At 39.9% G+C, this 15,182-nt stretch overlaps 1 protein-coding gene across 1 annotated transcript in view; it reads left to right on the forward strand.

Annotated features, from left to right (window-relative positions):
• The window catches only part of ehd3 (EH-domain containing 3), an 18,398-nt gene extending 10,514 nt beyond the window's left edge, over positions 1-7,884 (forward strand). Inside the window, exons 4-8 of the mRNA XM_005917593.3 lie at positions 1,504-1,645; positions 1,790-1,889; positions 2,567-2,737; positions 4,104-4,268; positions 5,482-7,884. Of these exons, the coding sequence (XP_005917655.1) occupies positions 1,504-1,645; positions 1,790-1,889; positions 2,567-2,737; positions 4,104-4,268; positions 5,482-6,009 (1,106 nt within the window). The 3' untranslated portion in view covers positions 6,010-7,884. The remainder of the gene's footprint in view (positions 1-1,503; positions 1,646-1,789; positions 1,890-2,566; positions 2,738-4,103; positions 4,269-5,481) is intronic.
• Positions 7,885-15,182: the final 7,298 nt, after the last annotated feature.

The raw sequence follows: 15,182 nt of genomic DNA on the forward strand, positions 1-15,182 counted from the left end.
GATAATCTCCTGGGCACTTTTGGTCTCCACATTTTAATAGTCCAGGAGCATAACACTAGCATCACTGTCAGACCTCATGAGCATCTTACCTCCACTGTAGGCAGGTTATTTCACTTTGACTTTTCGCTTAGGAGCACCGTCCCCTTCACAGCTTAAAATTGAAGTGTTGCTTTAATCCCATAACACGTGAGAAGTGCACTGGGTGAAGAATATTCCAGTAGAATTTAAAAATATCAAGGTATCCATATCTCTTTTAACACCTCTTTCTCGTCTCGGCTCTGTTCATACAGATGCAGTCCGAAACAAATGCTTTACATACTTGCTGCTGCTAAAGTTTTTCTCACGTCCTACTGGGGAATGCATTTTAGCCAAGTGAGATTAATTTATTCCTTAAAATACCCATTTTTGTTAACAATTGAAGCATCATGTAAACATTAACACAAGAACTCAGATATTTGGACGTTTTGTTAAACACTCAGAGCCACCGTGGAGTGTAAACTGTTCCACTACTGGGCAGCAAGTATGTGAAATGGGGGCTTCTTATCACAGCTATATACAGAAGATCAAATGTTGTTATGTTCAGAGCAAACAGCCTCTAAATGTAGGTTTAAATATGTAAAGGCATATTTTACGTGCATAGCTTTACAAAGAAAATCCATCTGATAATCCCTGAATTAACCTAAAACTATTGCTTACTCGTAGGATTTCTCCTGGGTGTTATCGCTCATAATTAAATACTGCAGCGCTGGACTGACTCTGCGTCTGTTGTGTGTCCTTCAGTGTTGTTTGAACACTAGAGCTTACTAATCCTTCGATCTACCCTTTGTTCTTTGTTTCCCTCTCATATCCTGTGGAATTCCTTCAGGTAAGCTAGCGTTTCGTCCTTGACTGAGGTAGAAAGTCAAAGAAGTCAGTGGCGTACACCTGCTGTTGGACTCATTCATTAATTCATGTTTACATGTTTTACAGAGGAAGCATTATTCATAGCTTTCTTGCAGAATGCCACGAGTACAATGCACTTGTTTAGTGTAAACTATTCATTATCAATCTTATGACAGATGGAAGTAACAGTCTGTAGTTTGAGGGCTCTCCCCCTATTGTTCAACTTTAAAAAGCCACCTTGTTTGAACATTGGCAGCACTGTTTTCATCAGGAAACAGACATTCTTTTCTCTCAACATGCTACAATATGGGCATAAGTTTTAATGCCTCCTCTTTGACCTGCAGCCATTGGATTTGTCTTGGGGCTATTTTTAGGCCATAATGATGTTCCTATCATAACTTGCTCTGCTGACTTTTACCTCTAAAGTTGCATGCATGTTCTCAGTCTGTAACTTCAGTTGTGTTGACCACCAGTATAACCAATAACTAAAGTGGTTTTGATGTGGGTACTGGATGTGGGTAAAGGATTGAGAGGTAAAAATATGTGTGTTCAATTATCTGCTTCACTCAGTGCCCCATCGAATTATCTGATATCCTTCTGATGTCCCCTCCCTGCTTCTAGGCTATGACTTTGCAGCTGTCCTGGAGTGGTTTGCAGAGCGAGTGGACAGGATCATTTTACTGTTTGATGCTCACAAACTGGACATCTCTGATGAGTTCTCAGAGGTGATAAAGGCCCTAAAGAACCATGAGGACAAGATCAGGTACTGTGGGATTCTTAAATTCACACCAAATATTTTCTTTCTTTTTTTAAATACCATATCATTGGTACCTGGGCATCCATACAATATTAATGTGAGTAGCTTGTAATAAGAATCATCACCGCTCTCTTCTGTCTTTTTCTCCAGAGTTGTGCTTAACAAGGCCGACCAGATAGAGACTCAGCAGCTGATGAGAGTGTACGGTGCTCTGATGTGGTCACTGGGGAAAATAGTCAACACACCTGAGGTACGCTAAACTGAGGGTTTCTGTGATGGCGTTCATACGGTTTTAAGCCTGTAATTGATCCTTTCACCTATGTCAAAATCACAGAATTGTAATGATTGGTTGTTTTTTAAAGATTGCTTTGAAGAAATAATAATTTTAGAGTGAAATAATGAAATTAGGCACTTGATTGTTAATATTTGCAACCACATAGATATCTGCACATAAATGTGTGAAATCTGTGGCTGAGGTACAAGATTATACACTTCCTTTTCTAGTCTGAGTTGAGTTGGTGCAGATCAATACGGAGACTAAAAGAGGGGCTGCGTTAGCCAAAATTGAATTTTTAAAACCACTGGCAATTGTACATGTATTTTTTATTGATCTGGATTCTTAAAATAAAGACCATCAGATGCAACTGGGAGCTTTGAACCAGATATTTGTCATCTGATATCCACGTAAGCTGGCTCCCACAGACAAAGTTTGCAGACTAGCCTGTGGGCTCACAGGTTGCAGAATTCTTAACTGGTTGTAGGAGTATTTAAAGACTTTATATTTAATGTTTTTAAATAATATCTGGGGAGCTATGATCCATAATGATGGCCATTTGAAGGACTGTTAATGGCATATTATGTGAAGAATGGTCCAGTTTGCCTCTGACTTTATTTACTTATTTTTTGTTCTGTCTCCCTTACTGACAGGTGATTCGCGTCTATATCGGTTCATTTTGGTCCCACCCGCTGTTGATTCCTGACAACAGGAAGCTGTTCGAGGCCGAGGAACAGGACTTATTTAAGGACATCCAGTCCTTACCGAGAAATGCAGCACTTAGAAAACTCAATGATCTGATAAAGAGGGCAAGACTAGCCAAGGTGAGGAGCACCTGCGACACAGGATGTTCGAAACAGTTGACGCAAATAACGCAGATGTTACGCAACATTTCCTACATTTAGTGCTGAGCTGTTACACCATGCTGACATGTTTAAGTTGTCAGTATCACCGATTTATCTGTGTGCTTTCTATTTATTGTGCTCAGCTGTGTTGTTCAGCTGTTAACCTTGACAGAAAGAGATGTTTCGCAGAACTAATAGAGTTAGATAAATGACAATGAATTGTTTCCCATTTCCTCAATGGACAGGAAGTTAGGTAGGCGACAGTCTGCTGCCTGTTGTAGTTCGAGGAAACACAGCAGAGGAAACGCACAAGTGCACACAGTCAAACACGCACAGGTTTATCACACTGAGAGTCGAGCACAGTTTTCCTGTTAGACAGCTGATGGGTGTTGGTGTGTTTTGTGATGAGTTTCAAGGACATGAGGTAGACCCAGATGCGTGTATCGCCGCAGTGACTGAACAAATTTTCTTTTTTTCTTTTTTTTTTTTTTGCACGTTTAGTTTCTGCTGAATATTGTTTAAACACTTTTTCCAGGAAAAACCTTTTTGTAATGAAAAGTGGACTCCAAATGTGAATTAGAATTTGTTAATTATTAAAAGAAATGCCCACAAAGGTAACAGTAAAGTGGATGACTAATCTGGTTTATGCAATATTAAGTGTCCTCAAGCTTAATGTTGTCACAGTGGCTTGTGTTACATTTTACCCACTTGTCAGAAGCACAAATATAATTCAATCATTACAAGGAGAACCCAAGACAATAAAACACATAATCTTTATTTTAAAGTAATCTGATTATCTACTTTGTATGAGCTCATAGATTTATTAGAGTGCTTTAGTAGTGTGTCTGGTTAAATATCACAGATAGAGATGTTTTTCTTTTCCTTCCACACATTTTTGCATCAGTTTTTCTCTGTGTGTCTTGTGGGCCTTGGAAGAACAAACAAAAAGAACAAGTCAATCTCATGACATTTAATAGGTGACTTTTTTCCCCACTCATAAAAAGTTAACAATTAACTACCTCTGCTGCACTGATCCTGTTTTTACCTACTCCAAGCTCAGTTTTTCCACAGTTTCTTTTTTTTTATATAGCTCTTAACTTCTGCATACTTAGATGTTGCTTTATAGCATAATGTGGAATATTATAACAGACACGATTTTGAAGTGGAACCATTTGAATCATTTTAACTGAAATTTATAAAGAATTTAGTCTCCTAGTACCTGCTCATCAATTAATAAACATCAATTAGCACCTATAACAAGAATAACAAATAAAAGCTTAATGAATTCAAACACAGTTGCTTATACTTTCCATGTGAAGTCATCGATAACTCTCTTAATCTGCAGGTCCACGCTTATATCATCAGCTCACTTAAAAAAGAGATGCCCGCTGTGTTTGGGAAGGAGAACAAGAAGAAAGAGCTCATCGCCAGCCTTGGAGATATCTACAAACGCATCGAAAGAGAACACCAGATATCACCTGGAGATTTTCCTAATCTGAAAAAGATGCAGGTAAGCAGTGAAGCAAAGGATTAAGGTTTAGTAAATGAGGTTTTGACATGATTGGAATGAATGCAAGGGCTTCACTGATTTTAAGTTACACGAGTAGCGTTAGTTAATTGCAATTTTAGCTGATGTCTTGTTTTTTTAAAAATCTAACAAGGGAGTGAAATAGAGAGAGTAGTAACAGTCAGAGAGTCACAGAGTTTTACCGTTTCCTGAGCTAACCACTGAAGTACAACACACTCAGCAGAGACTTTAACTGATGAGGGAAATGTTGATAATTGGTCTTTATTAACTTATTGTTGTTATAATTATTGTCATATAAGATTGATCTTAATCCCTACTGCACAGAGAACTGTCAGCCTCTGATGTTGTGGGCCATATTGTACATTTCAATAAGCTTCTCATAACGTTGTATACCACTCTGTATTTTGTGTTTCTCTATTTTCTTTTTTTGATCTTTGGAACAATACTCGATTTTCCTTTATGTACTTTAAGATATTTTGTGGCTACAAATGGGATGAAACAGAGTTCCATTGAAAGTAGAGTGCTAACTGAGTACTTTAACTCATGTACATCACTTGTGCAGCTATCAAGCAGTATGTCGGTAGATTGATCACCAGCTCCTCCTGAAGTATCCTTGGGCAAGATATTACATCCATCAGAGTATTTTTGAATGTAATCAATCAGTTTGTCAATCCAATCTTTGCTTTGAACACATAAATAACAAGTATCAATGCACTAAAAATAAATAAACACAAAATCATTGAAATCCATCAAATTCACATGGAAAAAACATAAAATGTTGACCATTTTATGTTTGAAAAGAAGAAGGAGGAAGTAAGGGCTTATTAAATTCTTCCCATTATGTTATATAAAAGTGTAGAAAACAAAAAGGGTATAGATTAATCTGTGTGAGTGAGGCTTGTAGTAGAAAGCACTTTGAGTGCTATAGTGATATAAGTACCAGGCTATTTACTTGAACTGTGTAATGCTTACCTAATTGTACTTGTGAATATTACTAAAGTGAAACTTTTATTGAAGCATATTTTATTGTTACTTCAGTGACTTAAGTAATTTTATAGAATACTTCTGGAACATTTGATTGACTACATCAGCATTCTTTACAGATGTGTATTTTAAAACGATCTTTATCTGTGCTGAGGGTATAGTTTATATATAGATTATAACCTAACTTGAGACAAACTTGTGTTTTTTCCAGGACCAACTCCAAGCTCAGGATCTCAACAAATTCCAGCCTCTAAAACCTAAACTCTTGGAGGCGGTCGATGACATGTTAGCCAATGACATCGCCGGCTTAATGGTCCTGGTCCGACAAGAGGAAACCCAGCGGCCCAACGCAGTAGTGAAGGGCGGTGCGTTTGACGGCACGTTGGACGGCCCATTCGGTCACGGGTACGGCGAAGGAGCCGGCGAAGGCATCGACGAAGCGGAGTGGGTCGTCGCTCGCGACAAACCTGCTTACGACGAGATTTTCTACACATTATCTCCTGTCAATGGGAAGGTGACCGGAGCCAACGCCAAGAAGGAGATGGTCAAGTCAAAACTGCCCAATACAGTGCTGGGCAAGATCTGGAAGCTGGCAGATATCGATAAGGACGGCATGCTCGACGATGAGGAGTTTGCTTTAGCCAATCATCTGATAAAGGTGAAACTTGAGGGACATGAACTACCATCAGAGCTGCCTGGACACCTGGTGCCTCCTTCCAAGAGGAAAATAGCTGAATAAATGTAATTCAGATTACCCGTAATGACCTACTCAGCCCTAGAACCCATAGGTAGCCCCCTCCCCCTTCCCCAGAGAAAATGTTCTTTAATAGAAAAGGAGTCATCCTGTAGCAACAACAAGAACAAAGACAAAACAATTTAACACAAGTAGAGCTCATTTCAAGTCTTCTTCCTGTTCTGTTGCTGTCATCGTCTGATCTGTAGTCTTAATTTCCTAATTTAAGCTGCCAATGCATTCAAATGTATCTTCACGCGACTGAGACTGTTAGCATACTGGCTGCAAGCTGTGAGTAACAAAAAAATAAAAAACAAAGTGCGTTTACCTCTTCATTAGGATTAAACCAGATAAGATTAATTTTATAAAATTAAATAGCTTTTATTAGTGTTTCAAGAATGCAAACCATGGCTCTCAGCTTTACAGAATTAAAGCAGAATACTTGTTGGAGTAGGACAGGTGTTAGACATGTGCAAAAGAAGAAACACTGGAATATAAAGACATATATGTACGTTCAACTAAACTACTGGAAAAAAGAGAAATATTGCAACAATGTGAAGACAAAAATAAAGTCTTTTTCTGTTAAAACTTTACCTTTGGTCAAACCGATTTATTATTATGATGATTATTAGTATTCAGTTTACTCTAAGAAGTAAATCCAAATTAAATTATGTGTTTTTAAATGTAAACCAGAAGATTTTACATTCCTTGTACTTTGAGATAATGCGCACATACAGACAACAGAATGAAAACGACATCCTAAAGAGGAACAGGCCTGCGTTTCGTATTAAATGTGACGTGCTGCTCGACCTTTTGCTTTGGACGAAGGAACCTGTATGATTCTCATTAACACGTGCTGATACTGAGATTATAATAACAGACCATATTATGGGTGTTGTTTGGAAACTAGCGCGACAGCATGCTCTGAATAACCGCTTTGGTCGGACTTTGAATTTTGAATGGACACGCATCTATTGTTCTGTGTGGACACATCCTGGTTATTGTATGTATGTACAATGGTATCTGACCACATGTTATCAGTGTTATTATTTGTAGTATATACAGTATATATTCATAAGAGAAACATTATTAAAACTACTGAGGGTGGAGTATGTTAGTGGGTTATCAACTGAAAACTGATCAGTTATTCTTCACCTTCCTAAATAATGTAGTATAACCAAAAGTAATAGTCTGAAAGCACCGTTTGTTTTTATTGTGATGACACTAATTGACACATTTAACATTGTTCTATGTGTTTTTGCTGGAAACTTTCCATGTCACACATTGAAATTGTATACATGTAATAAATGTAATTCTTCTTTGCCATGTTTCCAATCCATCACTCTATTGACACACCAGTACCTGTGTGTGTGAGTGTGTCTCCATAAATATAGCATGTTAGGACCATGTTCATGTTTGTTAACAGATGTTTTATTGGGTGTATCATTAGATAACCCAACTCAAATAAGTAAAACTGGATTCCCACATGGCAACAAAAAGCTTAAGCATGTCTTCATCGAAATGTTTCCAGCTCATGGCCGTTTTCTGACCCTCGTGCTTTACTGTGAATCAAATGCACATAAGAAGACTTACTGCATTCCATTAACTCGAGTTGGGAAATCGCACAGGCGTTATCCCGTTACGGCTCAAGTTTCGGAGGTGTGCAAGATTGGACTGGGAAAAAAAAAGACTTGGATGTGGATTCTCGTCAAATTCACAAGTTGTTTTCAGACCCTGTGTAAACACATTAAGTGGAAACACTAGCGTTACGGTATTTTGGCTGTTTTTATGCTGGTGATGCAGTACTTAAGTCTGTCCTTCACTGCTTTTCTGTCAATGTAAACAGGCCGACAGTGTAATAAAACTCATGTGTAACAACTATCTAAGTGCTGACTCTGTTTTCAAAAAGGAAATCATGTGCAGTATATATTTTGCACCCGCCCACCAAAGAAACTGAGGAAAAGATTTGGAAAAATGGCTATAAATTATTTTAGTGCAATTATAGCTGCAACACTGGAAGCCAGAAGACTCTGACATCATTTCTCTGATTTGCAAGTCCTCAGATTAATTCTAGTAAACTGAACTGTAACCAAACACGTGTAGATTTTTAGAGGAATTTTCATTTCAGAGGAAAAGTAGATCCTCTTTCAGGTCTAAGGTTCTGTGTATCAGAACATAAAGAAATAAAAAAATCATCTGGTCCTTACCAGGTATGGAAATGATTTAAATACATCTCAGAGGAACAACAACGCATTAGACTGTCGAAATGCAGAAGGAGGATGTGAAAAACAATGATTCATTAGCTCGTAGAACCACCTTTAACAGCGACAACTTAAAGTCATCGTTTTCTATATGACTTTCTCAGTCTCACACATTGCTGTCAGGGAATTGTAGACCTTTTATACAGTTTGCAGGCATTTGTTTATGCACAGGTTTCTTATAGTTGATGACTGGATCATTGCAACATCTTGATTCGTTTCTCCTTTGGCCGTTCTGTTGTAAATTTGATGCCGCGCTTGGGATCACTGTTCTGTAGTTAAGATCCAGTTTGGACCAGTAACATGTGATCTGTTTACTGGCCAACAGATGACATACTTTGGTCTACAGAGGAGTTCATGGCTCACTCGGTAAATGCAAGGCACCCAAATCCTAGTTGCTGCAAAAAAGGCCCCAAATCATCACACTTCCACCACCGTGGTTGACAGGTGGTGTGAGGTGTTTGCGCTGACATGCTGTGTTTGGTTATCTCCAAACGTGGCGCTGTTCATTATAGCAAAACAACGTCACTTTGGTCTGGAAGTCGTGTGGTTTGTTCAGACGCAGCTTTGCAAAGCTACGCCGTGTTGCCACGATGTTTTTAGAGAGAAGAAGAAGTTCTCCTGCTAACTCTTCCAAATAAGTCCTACTTATTTGGTGTGTTTCTAATTGTACTGTCATGAACTTTAACAGGTAACATGCTAACCGAGGCCTGTAGAGTCTGGGAAGAAGCTCTTGGTTTTTTTTGCAGTTTCTTTGAGTCTTGCACAATCAGTCTTGGGGTGAAATGGGTGGGGCATCCACTCCTAGGACTATTAGCATCTGTCTTGAATATTCTCGACTTGTAAATAATCTTCCTCACTGTTGAATGACAGGTTTGAAATTCTTTGGAAATGGCCTTATAACCCTTCCTAGATTGATGAACACTTGCTCTTGTAAGATCATTGCTGATGTCTATCCTCCTTGGCATTGACTTAACACACGCCTGAATGCTTCAGTTCATCAAACTGTCAAAACTTCTACTTTAATCGACGTGCTCACACTTGCTGATGGTGCATTTTTATCCTTTTCTAAAGGATAAAATAAAATAAAAAATAAAAATAATAAAAATAATAAAATAAAAAGCATTAATAGGGTCAGTATTTGTTGAATAAATAATATGGCCTGATAAGTATAACCTTTAAGAGGGTTTGCTTTCTTTTTCACATACGTTTTTCCAGAAACTTGAAAGGCTGATCTATGAAATGCATTCAAGGAATTCTATGAATGTACAAAAAGCATGTTTTTTAAGCCCCCAGCCAATAAAAAATAGGGTGGAAGAAACTGTACAGTATGGAAACTGTCTTTCTTTTCTCCAGGGGCTTGTTCTTATCTCAGATTCAGTTCAGGGAGGTTTTCCCTTCTATGTAACACCAAACACATGCTTAACTGGTGATAATGTCTTCTCTGACTAAATTCTTAAAAAGATTTTGTGCGGCACATGAGGGCACATTTCCAGATTGCTTTGCAAGTGTATCTGACGTGGACCACAGCGTGAGACGAGCTCCAAGTGACAGGAAACCAAGCATGGGACCACAGACATTACTCTATTATCTAGAGACTTCCATGTGTATGTGTGTATGTATGTATGTATGTATGCGGTTTATGTTTGACAGGAAGCCAAAACATTCCTCTGTATTATGACTTAAATTTCTCCTAAAAGATACCACACACACACACATGCACACGTGCGCACACACGCACGCACATATACATATACCACATAAAGTGAAGATGCAGCTCTCTTTTCTCGCACACAGGAAGTTCTGTTTTTGTCCCCCATTTCCTGTCTGTTGCACCTTGACCTCCATCACTCTCTCCCTTTCTTTCTCATGCGCTCACACACACACACACACACACACACACACACACACACACACACACACACACACACACACGTGGATCCTTCACCGTAATATGTTTTCATATTAACATTATGTGTGTAGCTTAGTCTTGTAAGCGTTAACTTTTTACATTTTAAGAACCCAGAGGGATGTTTCATGTTTAATAATGCAAATCAAACTGCATATGCTCTTTTTAGTGAATATTTTTAGTGTGTGAGAAGCACCCCTAGATCATGAAAAACACATAACATATGACAGGCAAAAATTTGTGATCAGAAACATAAATAACTCTGTGTAGCCTATTTCAAGTCCACTATTTTTCTCTTTCCTGCAAATTGTGGACTTCTACGACTGGCTGATGGATGTGAACCAGAAATAGACATAAACAGGCAGGAAGAAGGAATCCAGTATTCCAAGAATGGCAAAAACATGCTGAAATGTGTTTGTCTCTGTTTTTGGTTCATTGTTTGTCTTTTTAGCAGGAAAGAACAGCGTATTCTGAGCTGATCCCCTTGTTCTACTAAACATGGCGCATCTGTCAGCGGTGATGTATGAACATGCACCTGTGTTTGAGTACAGTGGATGCGCGTGATTGATGCCTATGTTTATCTGGTGGAGAAGTACGCATGAGGAAGCCGTACATCAGGATTCATTTCATCCACTCGAGCAAACCCGGAAGAGCGTTGGGTGGGGGTGATGCTCTTTATCTCATATGTCACAGAGGATGGTGACGTGAGAATTGCAGCCTTAATGTGATCTCTACTAACCAACATCTAATGGTCTTTAAAAGAATTTGACTCATGAATACAAGAATAAAAAGTTTTAACTTAACGTTAAACGTTAAACTTTAAAAGTTAAAGTTAAGTTAAATACTGAGGACTAAATGCATCATGTACAGTATGCACATACAGTCTGAATACAACCAAAGTATATCAAATAAATATAAAGATGATACAATATTAAATAATGCAAAAGGATAACATAACATAACATAAAGACTACACCAGGTGCCACTCCTGTCAGCTAAGAACAGGAAACTGAGGCTACAGTGCGTGTAGGCTCACCAAAACAGGGACAACATAAGTCAGGAAAATATACACTGCTGTCTATCAATGGTTCAGGCCATTGGTAGCGGTGTAATGGTTTTATGTAATGATATTTTCATGGCTCAATTTGGGCCTAACTGTGCGGCAGAGTACCTGTCTTCTGATGGCTGCTTTAGTGCTTCCAGCATCACATCATCTCAAGCTGGTTTCTTGAACATGACACCTTTGGGATGAGGTGGAACGGGAGATTTACATCATGGATGTGCAGCAAATCTGCAGCAACTGTGTGATGCTATCATGTCAGTATGTGAATAATTAAGACAGCTCTGAATGCAAAAGGAGGTCCAAACCAGTGCTGGTAAGGTGTACCTAATAAAATGGCCTGTGTTCTCCATGTTCATCTCTGAATGATCTCATTTTAAAACGCTACCTACGACTCTTGAGGTCAGAGGCCAAGTGCTCCTCGTTTCTGAACGTTTGCATATCCTCTCACTCCTGATCTGAGCTGGCCTGGAAACAGGCATGTCCTGCCTGTATGACACATACTCATGGTAGCTGCTTCTTTTCATCTGCCAAGCATGAGATTCACCATGAGGACGCAACTTGTGGAAAGTTCACGCTGCTATATCACACTGCTATATTCATCATCTCTTTGACCAGCCAATAGGAGTCACTATAGTGCTGTGACAGGGACATGATGTGTCACTGTTTCCACTGGCAAACAATGCTAATTTACAAACTGAAGTGTCTCAGGAAGCGTCGGTGCTGCTCAACAATGAGTCTGAGACTCTGTTGGAGGGAAGCGCTCTCTAACACATCGGTCATTGTTTCCCATATGGTCAGATGGAGGCCTTGGAAGAGACCAAAACAGAAATCTTTCATCACCTTTCCCTGTAAGTGAACCAAACCAACAAATCACCCTTAGGGTTCAGGGCTTCGGGTTTTTCCTTCAATTCTTTGATAGGTCACCTTTCTATAAAAAGGACCGCACCAGGGATCTCCCACTGTATCTCTCCAACCCTTTTTAGTTGGCACATCCACTTGTGAGTCATGCAGTGTGAGTGTGGCAGAGGGTGTAGCAGTCACCGGGTCGGCCGAGTGGTGACACCCGGCTGCTAATTGCGTTCGGTGTCCATGGACACAAAGTGTGAGAAGCAAAGGACGACAGCAAAACAGAACACAGCCGTTCAACTTCGTTTTTGTTATTGCTGAGAGTATTTTATTTAAATTCATTTAATTAATACAGGAAATCTTGTCTTTAAGCCGTGTGTCTGTCAGGTAGTGAATTTAAAGTAGTGATCACAGAGTCAGACATATGTACTGCCTGCATTCAGTGCCTATCTCTAACATAAAGATAAGGATGTACCAAAGTCTCTGAATGGCTTTAAGCGAAGTATCAAAAATACAGACAATGCTCAACACTTTAAATGATTTGATGTCATGTTTGTCCGTCACATGACAGTTGGTGTGTGAGTGTTAGGCCATGTCCACATTTTCGTTTGAAAACGCATCTTTTTCTCTCCGTTTTGGCCTTCTGTCCACACCGAGACGGTGTTTTCGGTCAAGTAAAACGCAGCGTTTTGAAAACGCTCTCCAAAGCGGATACATTTGAAACCGTGGTTTTCGCGTCGCAGTGTGGACAGCGAACCCGGAGCCTTTTCGAAAACGATGACACATTTTAGTCATGTGATGCAGTCAATTGACCAATTAAACTAAGATAGCTGAGGGCATCACACAGCAGTTGTTTTGTTTGCTCTCGATTCTGACAGCCCTACTAAAGATTTATATCAGTCTGTACATGCTCCCGATAGCTTTTCTTCAAATTCTTTAATTCTCACTCGCTTTTGCAACTTTGTACTTTTGTGTTACTCGCAGCAACAACTCCCCCTCATATTAGTCCATTTAAAAAACTCGGTGCTTTTCCTCGACATTTTGCCACGACGTTTCAAAGAGAAAGTAAACAAACGACAGACAGAAATGAGGCAGGTCGAATCGTCTTGCGTTTCACGCATGCGCAGCACTGGAACGTAAGCGATTTCAGCCGTTTTCAACCCTGTGAAAACGACTGAAAACACTAGTGTGGACGCGGAGCGTTTTCAGACGAAAACACCGTTTTCAAATTTATCTGGGGTAGTGTGGACGCAGCCTCAGTGTTATATGCATGCATGTATGCATATATGACTCTATGTGTGTGAGTATGTGTAGAGTATAATCCCAAATCCTGGTGACCATTCCTTGAACTCCCCCCTGGCTTAAAACTGAAGCCAAGGACGGGGTGGACATCCTGTGAAAACAACCACACGCATGCCTTTTTTTCCCAAAAAATCTCTTCACGAACAAGTCTGACCTTTGACCTCAGAATCCTTTGGCCCTTGTGTTCCGGTGGACAAACAGCGGTTCAATGCCCGGCTCCTCTGGTCTGTATGTTGAAGTGTCCTTGGGCACAGGTATCAGTTAGTTATCAGTTTCACATTCTTTTAACTTTCCCAGGATTTCCAGCCCCAAACAATTCCCTTCCAGGAAGTTTCTCTGTGAAAATCTTAGATAGAAATGGCAAGGTGCGACTAGAGTCTTCTTGATCTGACGCGAAGCAGGACAAACCATTTTTAGCTTTGACATTAATAATCATAATGCCTCTGGCGGTCAAATACGAGCTAAATATGATGGCAAGTATGTAATAAATTCATTGATGTGGCTAAATCTGTCTCTCTGTATGGAGATCTTGTTTCAGATGCGTGTCCACCCAAGCTGTCTGTGGAAACAAAGGTTTGGTCAGAGTTACATAAGAGATGTCAGAATGAGGAATCCTCTGATATGATATCAGGGAACGTTATGTTTTTCAGAGACAGCAGGCACCAGACTGACTCAACTGCTGACAGCAGGTCTTATTTATTCAGGCGTGGACCGCAGCTAAACATCAGTATTGCAGTCACTTCTCACGTTCAGACAAGATTTAATGCATTGTGCCACAGTAATGTTTCAGTATTCCCACAAACTCAAACACATCATCTAAAGGCAGATATACACAGCTCCCTACAGATGTTTCTGATTCAGCTACTTTTACAGGCAGTTATTCTAATCATAACTTACTGTGTGAGAAGTCGCATTGGCCGACTGTTTTTACATGTTAAGTAATGCGATAAAAATAAAATTCTTGCCATCTTTAGACCCACGGAGGTGTCTCCTGGCACTGCTTAGGCCTAAATTTACCTCAGAGTCACTTCCCACCAGTCGTCCCCCTCCACTCCACTGTAGTTCTGATTTATCCTTTAATTGTCTCATGGTGGGTTTGATGTCTGAGTGTAAAGCAGAGTGGGATTTCTTTTTCTTCCTGTAGGCAGACTCGTTGTCGTGGAGCACCGCTACGCTGAGGGAACGCCGTATCCTTTGATGAATGAGCATCCGTTATCTGAAGCGGTCAAAGATCACCGTGACGAGAGGAGAGGATGTGCAGAGAGGAGAGGGTGTATGCTGATTCTTAAATGTTTTTTTCCTTAACAGAGAAACAGGATGTGCACTGGGCAATCATACAGTAGTTTGTAATAAAATTACAGCATGGTGGTGGTCAGGGCCCGGTGGCGCCGGTGTCCGGCAGCCTCGCCTCTGTCGGTGCGCCCCAGGGTGGCTGTGGCTACAATGTAGCTTGCCATCACCAGTGTGTGAATGTGTGTGTGAATGGGTGGATGACTGGATGTGTAAAGCGCTTTGGGGTCCTTAGGGACTAGTAAAGCTATACAAATACAGGCCATTTACCATTTATTTTGAATGACTGAACTTTTAGCAGACCAGTCGCATTAAGTACTGACAGAAGCTCCATCGTACCTGTTAGATCTGCTTCTTCCAAATACAATAAAAATACAAATGTAGAAACAAAAATGTACAGTACTGTGCACACGTCTTGAGCCAGCCCTCATTAGATCCATGTAAGATTTTCTCTTCTTGACTGGGCTCATGTGTGTCATTCTTTCTATTTGTAAACACGATAGCTCACAAA

This window comes from Haplochromis burtoni, unplaced genomic scaffold (genome assembly GCF_018398535.1).
Source record: "Haplochromis burtoni strain Fernald_Lab_line unplaced genomic scaffold, NCSU_Asbu1 Contig_28, whole genome shotgun sequence".
NCBI lineage: Eukaryota > Metazoa > Chordata > Actinopteri > Cichliformes > Cichlidae > Haplochromis > Haplochromis burtoni.